The sequence below is a fragment of the Vigna radiata genome, chromosome 10 (genome assembly GCF_000741045.1).
Source record: "Vigna radiata var. radiata cultivar VC1973A chromosome 10, Vradiata_ver6, whole genome shotgun sequence".
Lineage (NCBI taxonomy): Eukaryota > Viridiplantae > Streptophyta > Magnoliopsida > Fabales > Fabaceae > Vigna > Vigna radiata.
This window is the reverse complement of record NC_028360.1, coordinates 18,623,992-18,635,006: the sequence shown is the minus strand read 5'-3', so window position 1 is coordinate 18,635,006 and position 11,015 is coordinate 18,623,992. Positions and strand designations below refer to the sequence as shown.

Sequence of the window (11,015 nt, the reverse complement as noted above, 5' to 3'; positions counted from 1 at the left end):
ATATATATATATATATATATATATATATATATATATATATAGAGTTTGTTAATTTATTTCATTTGGTATATTTTAGTAAAGTGTACCAAGTTTTAGATTACAAAAATTATCTGTTAAAAAAGAAAATCAACTTTAAATTCAAGAGTATTTTAATAATTTTAAAATTTAATTTAAAATAAAAAAATAAAAGGTAGTCATTAATATTTTTGAGTGGTCCAACGAGAGAAGTTATTAGCTTTTATTTTATTTTTAATTTTAAAAAACAACCACCTTTTATTTTATTTTTTATTTTAAAAAACAACTACCTTTTAAAAAATATAATGGTTTAGGGTTTATAGAACCCGTATGGGTTTATAGAACTCATCTGGGTTTATAGAACTCGTTTATAAAACCGGAGTTAAAAAAACAACTACTTTTTATTTTATTTTTTATTTTAAAAAACAACTACCTTTTAAAAAATATATAATAAAAACTAATGACCAATCAAAATTTTTAATAACTACTTTTTTTTTTAAATTAAATTTTAAAATTATTAAAATACCCTTGGATTTAAAGTTAATTTTCTTTTTTGAGAGAGACATTTTTGTAACCTAAAACTTGGTACATTTTGCTAAAATGTATCAATTGAAAACCCTTGTAAATTAGCAAACCCCATATATATATATATATATATATATATATATATATATTTGAAGAAAGGAAATATTTATATATGGTAACATTATACTGTTACAGGTGATATGAATCTTTAAACAAAATTTCATATTCAAGCCTTGTTGATAAAAGATATAATTAAAATCCTTCATTAATCTCATCATATCAATTTATTTGTTTGCTTTTTTTTTTCACGATAATCTAAAAATGTGTTTTATAGGCGCATAAATTTTGTACCTTGTTTAATAAGTTTTAACTTCTATCACTTAATGTACCAGTAAAGTAAAAAAAACAGCTTGTAAATTAAAAATCATAAAAGAAAACTGAGTTAGCAATAATATATAAGATTTAAAAAGTGATTGAGATCTGGAAGATGTTAAATAAATAAAATTATTAATAATTAAGATTTATTAAAGTAATGGGTATTGAAATCCATGATAGTTGTAGCCGTTGAAGAAGGATGCATGAATTTTGAAATTTGATATGGTGGTGGAAAAGCGTGTGGTGAGAGAGGGGATGAAGAACATTGAGGAATAATAACCCACCAGGTTTAGAAAAGGTTAATTACAAAAATAGATTTGTTAATTGGGTTACATTACATCCAATCCAGGGCAGTCCTCTGATTTTCCAGCCTGTAGTGTCGGGGCAAACAAATGGTTATGTCTGTTCCCTCTATTCTTAGCCATTTTCCAGTTTCCTTTCCATTCCTCGTATAAATATATGCGTTGTTCTTCCATCTACAGTCAGAGAGAAAGAGAGATATCAGAGAGAGAGAGAGAGAAAGAGGGTGAAAAAAAATGGGTAAAGGAGATGATCGAGAAGGTGTCGTAGCCGGGGGCTTCTTCTGGTCCTACACCGACGAACCCCATGCCTCACGACGTCGTCAGATCCTCTCCAAATACCCTCAAATCAAGCAACTCTTTGGCCCCGACCACTCCGCTTTCTTCAAGGTTTCGCCTTTTCCCGTTTTTCACTCCAATCTCGCTCTTTTCTTTTCTGGGTTCCTTTCCATTCCCCCAATGCTGTTCTTGTATCTGTTTTTGGCTTTCGGGTTGTTGTCATTCTTATTATTCAATGCTCGCATTAGCTGTTGTTTGCTTTCTTCTTATTTATTTTCTTTCATTTTTCCCAATCTAATGTTTCTCCTGTCTTTTTCTCTCTTAGCATTGCATGTGTGGCTGGCGTATTCCTAACTTATTTCGATTGGTTTCACAATGTTTGTATCTGAGTTTGAGCCTCTGCTGAACATAATCCTACATCGATGTGGTTGTTATATGTATACCAGACTTAGATCTCTTGAGAGTTGCCCAATTCATTCATGTTTAAAATAAAATAAATAAATGAAAAGGTGAATTTGATACTGTGAAAACTTACATTGTCAACTAATCTGAAATATTGGTAGGTATGACTTTGAAGATAATCAATGTAAATTCTGCACACTTATCACGTACACTTTTGATTTGATTGCAATGTAAACTCGTTAACCGTTAGTGAATTGACAATTTATTATAAGAAGTGGTTGTGTACTATTGTTAAATGGTATCTCTTCGACATATGTGCTGGGCATGCTATTAGATTGGGATATGGATTTGAAATGTGTTCAGGTGGATGGATGAGTTTTTCGAACCTCGTACGTTGTGTATTAATAATGTTTGAAACTTGTGGTGTTGCAGATTAGTGGAGTTGTTTTGCTTCAACTTGCTACCGGTGTTTTGCTTAAAGATGCTGGGTGGGTGAAGATATGTTTAGTAGCATACTTTTTTGGGTCATTTCTGAACCACAATCTGTTTTTGGCTATCCATGAGCTGAGTCACAACCTGGCCTTCTCAACTCCATCCCTGAACCGTTGGTTAGGGATATTTGCGAACCTCCCAATAGGTGTGCCCATGTCTGTTACTTTCCAGAAGTATCACTTGGAGCACCACCGGTTCCAAGGTGTAGATGGCGTTGACATGGATATCCCTAGTCTTACTGAAGTTCATCTTGTGAGAAACGTTGTTGCAAAAACCATTTGGGTGTTTTTACAGCTATTCTTTTATGCACTTAGACCTCTCTTTCTTAAGCCAAAGCCTCCTGGCTGTTGGGAGTTCGTGAACTTCTCTATTCAGATTGGACTTGATGTCTCAATGGTTTACTTTTTTGGCTGGAAATCGCTTGCTTATTTGATTCTTTCTACATTTCTTGGTGGTGGGATGCATCCAATGGCTGGCCACTTCATTTCGGAGCATTATGTGTTCAATCCTGATCAGGAAACATATTCTTACTATGGACCTCTGAATTACCTCACTTGGCATGTGGGCTACCACAATGAACACCATGATTTCCCAAGAATTCCTGGAAACAAGCTTCATCTGGTGAAGGAGATTGCTCCAGAGTTTTATGATAGCTTATCATGCTACAGATCTTGGAGCCAGGTCATTTACATGTACATCATGGATCGGACAATTGGACCTTTTAGCAGAATGAAGAGAAAGTCCAGTAAAGCTCAATAGATCATCCACTCCTCCCTCTTTTGTGATGTCTCAACTTTTCACAATTTTCTGTGCAACACAACAATCTAATACAGTTTTTGACCCAAATAGCAAGTTCTTTGTTCATTAGCCCACAATTGTGCAAAACATTTGTTTTGGGATTTCCTCCTTCAATTCTTATGCACACATCTCTCCTCCCTCTCTCTCACTCTCACACACACACACACATGCTATGCCTTTGAACTAGTCACGTTATGACAACCTTGTAGCAATTGGCCTGAGTTTTTTTTTTTTTTTTTTGGGTTGTAGAGCTCAGTAATAAACCATTTGGAGAATACACAAATCCAAATATTCAAATCTATGTTATAATTATACTAATCCAACTTACTCTTATTCTGTTTCAACATATCTATATTGTTGGGAATCCAATCCTGTTAATTGGATGGTTTTTCTTAAGTAAATTTCGAAGTTAATGTTCATGCTAAAGAATAATTTGGTAAGATAATTTTTTATTGGTTTGGGGTGAGTTTGATTTATAAGGTATCTTTTTTTAAGTACAATTAAAGTGTTGTTGGGTTGGAGCATCCTTAATCTGACCAATACGTTCTCAACTACAATATCATTAATCATTATATTAAAAACGAGTTTTGTTCATCACATAAATTATTAATAAGAAAAATTCAGTAAATAATAAATTAGTTGTATTAAAAATAGACGAACACAAAAGATCTTGAAACGAGAAAAAAGTTTGAAGCATAAATAATCGAGCAATGAGAAAAAAAAGTAATGCATAAATATGATTACCTTCAATTTTAAGATTAACAATTTAATCATAAAAATTATCTTAATTTTTTAATGATAAAAAAACTAAATCAATTTAAAAACTTAATTTGAATTTATCATAATTAATAGCTTCTTAAATACCAATTTTATTCGAAATGAATTAATAGAGATCTAATGATTTAAGTTAAACTAAAGTAAATTAAAAAATCAAACCAATTTCATCTAATTAAATGTATTCGGATTTTAATGTAAATATAATTTAATTTAGATTGTATATGGATTAAGATTTTAGAAGAACAATTTATGCCTACCTCTTGAAGAATGCATGAGTTGGGAGTGTTAGTAATACACTTTTTAGCACATTATATTTATTACTGGTCAAAATTTAGATAAACTACGAATGTGGAAGAGATTTATTTATTAGAAAGGGAAGATCTACGTTAACTTAAAAACTTGAACAAATTTAAACTAATAAAGTGTTTTAAAAAGAAGACATTAGCGTCTGTTACTGTGATTTCATCATGATTAATGAAGTGGTTGTAATTAATTTAAATGATTGAACATCATTACTTTGAAAACACTACAGAAGACCTTCTTCTATTGTTCAAATACTAATATATTATTAATTAAAAAGATAGCAAGTTGGTTGCTGTGGTGTAGTGGTTATCACGTTAGTCTTACACACTAAAGGTCCCCAGTTCGATCCTGGGCAGCAACAATCTCTCTCTCTTTTTTTTTTTGTTTTAATGTAATTTTGGATCAAACCCAACCCATTTTATTATTTGGTTGCATTATATTAGACATTTAAAAAAGAAATTTATTTACCAAAACATAATATATCTCGTTAATCTTAGGCAGCTGTATAGAATTTTTTACTTGTTTTGGTATTTCCTTTTTCATAATTTCAGATGGTTTTGAGAGTTTAATTTTGTGTTTGAATGAGGATAGTGGACGCAAAACTAATTCTGTGGAACAGAAAATAGTGACAAGTTGGAGCTCAATTAGCAAATGCATTTGATAGAAAACGATCATATATAAAAGAATTGTTAACTTTTACAAGTTTTTTTTTTTCTTTCACAAATCATATGAATCGTATATAATTGATTGAGTATAGAAATTTATAATATTGATATTACATGATGATTAAACTTTAATAAATAAAATTAGTAAGAAGATGGAGACATCTGACCTAATCTAGTGTAACTAAGTTTCAAGAATGCATTCAAGACGATTATGGGAAGTAAACACCCGTAATTCAAATTGTGTTAGTCAATAATGCATTCGTTACGTAGCAACTATGAAAATTGGTTTTCATAAAAAATCTAATTTATGTCACTAAGCAATTTTTAGGATACTGAAATGTGAGTGCAATGTACCATGAAGAAGAATTCTAAGTTGCTAAGCACAAAACCCATTTTTCCCATCAGAGAGATAACCAAAAGTAGCTGAAAAATTTTCTTTTACCCTCTTGCGTGTCTGGTTAAAAATGAGTTAGAAGAAAAATAAAAGAAAGAAAATGAAATTAAAAAATAACAACTTTTTGCTCTATATTTGAGAGGAAAAATAAAAATAAAATGTGAGACCCAAAAAAAGGCACCTTTCCTCAAATTAGCATGCAATGAAAAGAGAATAACATCTCTATTTCTTTTTTCGTTTTGATATCTTTAAAAATTAAATCATTTTTTATAAACAAATTTAATTAATATAAAATTTATTTATGAAAATAATAGAATAAAAATTAAATTTTTACTCACATAAGATTTTTTTCATGTAAAAAAATTATTTTCTTTGCACTCTTTTCCACCCATCTGATTATGCAAAGATACCTTTTTCTATTTCATCCCTTATTTCTATCCAATATATTTATCTTCTATTTTTTTTTTTTTCCTTTTTGTTTCTTTAAATTCAATATCTATTATCGCTAATTTGCTCCTAATCAAAAGTATAATAAGACCATGAAAGGCACAGTAAACATATGGTTATCCATCCAGCTACCAAAACTTTCATATCCCCTCTTTTCAGATGACATGAAGTTTGTGAAATCTCAATTAAAAAAAGGCATTGACAGTCACACTTGCCCTTAAAATCATAGCGATACAATGGATGAATGCAAAAACGAATTCCTAACAAAATGTAGCCTGTAAAAGAATGGTTATCATGTTTTCTGTGTGTTTTGTAAGACTAAGGTTGTTTGTCAGTTTTCACTATGCAGAAGTACCAAGGATGTCCTCAGACATGTCAATTGGTTCTTCGGGTTGTGGCCTCGGCTTCTCAACCGGGGCAGGCATTGGACGCCCGTTAGGAGTAACTTCATCAACTTTCTCTTTTTTCACGTCAAACTGCATAATGCAACATATATAGCAGTTGGGTCAGTTGATCATATTATATTACGTTACATGTACTCAATGAAATCTTAAAGACAGTATGGTCAAGGACCCAGAATAATTTAAAAGTTCAGAAACCTAATTACACACTTTCAAAACATAGAGACTTGTCTAAAAAAACTACAAATACTTCAAGAACCTGTATTACTTTAACCTTCAAAAAATGATTATCTATATTAAATTGACCATTTTCCAGTAACACTTAATACGTGAAAAGACTGCTTGAAGGCATGAAGGAAATATATTGATACATTGAAGGGGATACACAACAGTATGATAAAAATTTAGGTTCTTGAAATCAAACTGACCTTGTAACCGCAACCAGATACACAAGCATGAAAACATTCCTGTATCAGAAGAGATTAACCATAATTAATTCCTAAACAAAACTATTCAATAACTAATCTTAAGCCATTATGAGCTATGAGGGTGTCGCAAGTGACAGCAATTGGGCATATTTATTAACTAAGTTTTGATTTTCCTCAAATGATGTGAATCCCACAATCCAGCATTCCTATAATAGAATTTTGAATGATGAAATATGCAAGAACAAAGTCAAATATGCATTTTTAAAATAAATCTCCATTGACTTGGTAATGCCACAACACTTAAAATGTCTACTTAAGTTTAATGTTCTTGCTTCAACAACTTACCAGAGAGATATCATTTTATATACGGGAACATGCACAGATAGAATCAAGGGTACTGAGTTTTCTGTGACGGATGAGATGTGGACAAATGATGCACAGACTACGGAGAATTTTTTGAAAAATGTTGGCCTCCCAAATCTGTCTAGCTTTCAAAGATGAAAATGAGATCATTCAAACTGGACAACAATCTAACTTAATGCCAATTTGACAATATCTGGACTGGCTAATTAACCACATTAAAGTAAAACAAATCAAGCAGTAGAGTCAGTTGTAGCTCAATATTTGGTAAGCGCAGACCAAAATGAAAGTAACAGTTGTGTAGCTCCTATGAAACCCAAAGCTGAAACTTTAAATTAAAATCAGATAAAGTTTTAATCCCAAAAAATGTAAAATGAAACAAAAAGTATAGCATTCGTACAAGACTTTATAGAGTGCTATTTATGTTTATCATTTGCACTCAGGGATTTATATTTAGCAACAAGTCACAAGGATATGTAAGACCTAAGGAGAAAAAGAAAACACTTCATTCATAGGGCTCAAGTTGAATAAATATGAATTCAAACGAAATTTAGTGAATTAGAACTTGAGACAAGTCACTAAAAATGAAGAGCTATATTTGCAATTTCTAGCATACTTCGGTTTATGTTGCACTAAATATAACTACAATTGATCGAGTATTGGATCACTATTTTGCCTACACTTTACACATAACTGCCAGCCTCTCCTACCACTATGTTTGTGAAGCCAAACCTTCAACCCATCTTGGATTTTAGCGACTTCCATGCAACTTGGAGGAAGGAGATCCCAAAGTATTGTACATTGTAATGCATGCATTTGAAACTTGATAGATATAAATTACGAAATTTTAAAGTTGATACGCATTTTGATTTACAAATTTTTTCTAAGGGGTTAAACTGAAATTTACAGTTAAAATTATGAGTTGTGAGAAGAGAAACCATCAAAGGAGAGTTTTGTTAGGATGAACCAAAACAGACATGAACTACATTGCATGTTGCTAAATACTAAAATGGCAACTAGGGAAATAAAAATGTAAAAGAAGCATGGGATGGGAGAAAAGAAAATACCGCTGAATAACTAGCAGCACCAGGGGAACGATCAATATAAGCACTCCACTGTTGGTCCTTTAGTACAGGATCCTTGTAACACATTAGATTGCAATATTCCAAACCTGGTTAACCAATAATCTATCATTCACACATCAGAATCAAATTCTGCCAACTTGCTAGAGCTACTTCTACAGTCATCATTTCAGCCCTCATAACAAGGTTTAATGCATAGTCAGTTAATGAAGACTGGGCTCCTGTTTCTGCATTGAATTTGTAATGCACGGAGGCACATACAGGGGAATGGAACAGATATGGGGATGGGATACAACAATTTTCATGGAACTGAGAGTAGATACATTTGTTCACACACAAGTAGGGTTGCTCTCCTAGCTCGTGGTCAGTTTTGGGTGCAACTGAAAACACTATGCAGGACAAAAAAATCCAAGGTTTTGAAAATTGGTCCAGGACTGCAATTTCAAGAACATAAATTTTTTATACAACCATGACCACAATCTAAAACTTTGAAAACAAAATCCATGATCCTGACTGGAAATAACAACGGTATGGACCGTCTGAACAGTCTAAGGAAACATGGAACAAAGTATACAGAGCAAAAATCAATCTTCTACAGGATCAAAGGGACCAAGATACTTAACTAAAGTTATGGTGGCCAACCAACTGACCAAGTGGACATAACCCTTCCAGGGGTGGAGAGGCCAATGAGCTTCTGAGAGGAACTCCAGACCCTTCATGGACAGGGGAAGGGCAGAATAAACACCAACTCACTGAATGGAGTATCCATGCTTAGTAGGTTTTAAGTAGTTTCCCTAAGGGTATGGTCTACTAGTAATTAATTTTTATGGGATTTCATAGAGCATGGTTGAAGTAGGAATGGACTCAAGCGTGGGTCACACATCTCAAGAGGCTAAACATAGAAGCAAGATTTTGGTTTTTGCGGGTAAACTTCAACCTCCGTTTAGATCAACTTAAAAACAGATACACTAATAATCATATCCTTCCTTCTCACCAGAACATGCCAGGAAGAAGATTGATATGAACTGAGCGACTTTACAGATAAAGATAATGATTCTTCAAAACCTGAAATTTGCCACGTATAGTCTTTCGCTCGAGCAATTATTATGCCCCTCAAAAATTGTTAAAGTAAAACAAATCTTCCATTGTTTTGGAGAGCTATTATACTATGTGGTCCCCTGAAAAGTAAATTTGTGTTGCTCTGGTCCCTTGAAAGATTGCACTTGAGGGATGAAATTATATACAGGTGGTCGCGCCACTTTCAGGGACCCAATTGTATACTAACTATTAGGCTAGCATTGATGCAGAAACACAACATGCAGAACAATAACCTAGATTTTAAAGGAATAATAACAAATTTTGAAGGAAAAATAATAATGATAATAAGAAAACATGAAAATGATCTCACATTCCTCCCATGTCTCTTCCTCTGAACTGCACCCCTTCTTGCAGAAAACTCGCCCTACAATGACACAAAAGAAACAATGGTTTACCCAATGTAAGTGAATAAGAAATAATAAAAGAAATTGAAATGTGGGAATGGAAAATACATGGAATTTGGGTGAGTGCAGAGTATTTGTTGGTGCATTGATTTCCGCATGGAGACACCCACTGTTCCGGCATCATCTTTCTTCCTCTTCTCTTCAATTCTCTTCTCAAACCAATGACATCCTCAGACAGATCACATTTTATTAGTACAACAATTCAATCTAAAAATCCAAAAAAAATATAATAATAATTGAAGTTCCTCCCTTTGTGATTGATTTTTATTTTTATTTTTCAAATTCATGTCATGTCCGATTTGAATCATCCGATAAGATCAATAATAATAATAATAATAATAATAATAATAATAATAATAATAATAATAATAATTATTATTATTATTATTATTATTATTATTATTATTATTCACATAAAAAAATATTTCATAAAATTGTAAGACTGAACTAAATTAATTAATTTGGATTAAAACTGTTTAATGAAATTACACTTAATTTTAATGCATAATAAGTAATTATATAAATTTGGCTTAATACTCCTATTTTTGTCAAGTTCTTTCTTTTTCCTATCAATGTTGTTCTAAGAAATGTAAATTTTGTTGAAGTTGGTCATTTTTGCTTTATATCTTTTAAGGATAGACAGTCCATGCATAACTGTGTTAAGATGACATTTAACTACTACCATGTCATCAAAAGTAGAGTCTTCAGCCCCACGCCAAAATTAGGGTTCTGCATTTGGGGGAAACCTACACCTGCGTCGTGAGAAAAAGGAAAACGATGCTCACTTTGCTTCAATGGAGGATGATTTCGCGAATTGTGCGGCTCATGGTAGCATGAAGAAGAAGAACCTAGTTGTGTAAGAAGGCACTCATGGTGGCCAGTGGAGGCAAGCCGCGACGCAATTCTAGGTTTCTTTGATTTGAGATTTTTTTGGATTTTGTTGTGGTTCTCTGTAGGTTGGAGAAGATTATGGCCTTGGAGCTTTGCACGATGACAACAAGGATTGTCACGCTGACGATGAAGCTCTCGATTTGGATGATTCATGACCAAATGCACGAGAATGAAATTCGAGATTAAGGTTTTGTGATTTGGGAGAGATTGCGACTTTGATGGTGGTGGCCATGGAGTGTGATGACTGCCATGGTTCTCTGCAGGTGCGACTTCACGACTTCACGGCAGCATGGTGACTTTAGATGATCTCTATGGCGGTCGTGGCGATAGGGTTCAGTGGCGGTAAGGTTCGGTGGACTGAAGGTTGAAGAAGATGGTGGTGACGTGGCAGTAGTTAAATGTCATCACAACACTTTTGTGCACACCTGGAATGTCATCTAAACACTGTGGTGGACACCTGTACTGTTTGTCCTTAACCATTTAAACTACATTTGCAAAAAGAATCAAATTGAACAAAATTTACATTACAAACATTAAAAAGAGAAATAAAAAGAGACAAAAATGAACACACTTACGAAAA

At 32.7% G+C, this 11,015-nt stretch overlaps 2 protein-coding genes and 1 non-coding gene across 9 annotated transcripts; 2 read left to right on the top strand and 1 right to left on the bottom strand.

Moving 5' to 3' along the window:
• The first annotated feature begins 1,136 nt into the window (after window positions 1-1,136).
• LOC106775237 (sphingolipid delta(4)-desaturase DES1-like) lies at window positions 1,137-3,486 on the top strand. Its single transcript, XM_014662327.2, has 2 exons — window positions 1,137-1,604; window positions 2,328-3,486. The coding sequence occupies exons 1-2, from the start codon at window positions 1,452-1,454 to the stop codon at window positions 3,144-3,146; spliced, it is 972 nt and encodes a 323-aa protein (XP_014517813.1). The 5' UTR covers window positions 1,137-1,451; the 3' UTR covers window positions 3,147-3,486.
• Window positions 3,487-4,553: 1,067 nt separating this feature from the next.
• TRNAV-UAC lies at window positions 4,554-4,626 on the top strand. Its single transcript has one exon. It is a non-coding gene; the product is annotated as a tRNA-Val (tRNA).
• A 1,256-nt stretch (window positions 4,627-5,882) lies between these two features.
• LOC106775176 lies at window positions 5,883-11,015 on the bottom strand. 7 transcript variants are annotated; one of them, XM_022786896.1, is made up of 7 exons: window positions 10,227-11,012; window positions 9,593-9,713; window positions 9,451-9,504; window positions 8,028-8,131; window positions 6,946-7,088; window positions 6,601-6,639; window positions 6,144-6,247 (listed from the first exon to the last, which is right to left on the bottom strand). In XM_022786896.1, exons 1-7 carry the CDS (start codon window positions 10,227-10,229, stop codon window positions 6,238-6,240), a joined length of 474 nt encoding a protein of 157 aa, XP_022642617.1. In that variant the 5' UTR covers window positions 10,230-11,012; the 3' UTR covers window positions 6,144-6,237. The 7 variants fall into 7 exon arrangements, 6 of the variants coding, with proteins under 6 accessions (XP_014517736.2, XP_022642620.1, XP_022642617.1 ...); XM_022786897.1 differs by having other exon boundaries at window positions 10,330-11,011; XM_014662250.2 differs by lacking the exon at window positions 6,946-7,088 and having other exon boundaries at window positions 5,883-6,247; window positions 10,227-10,245.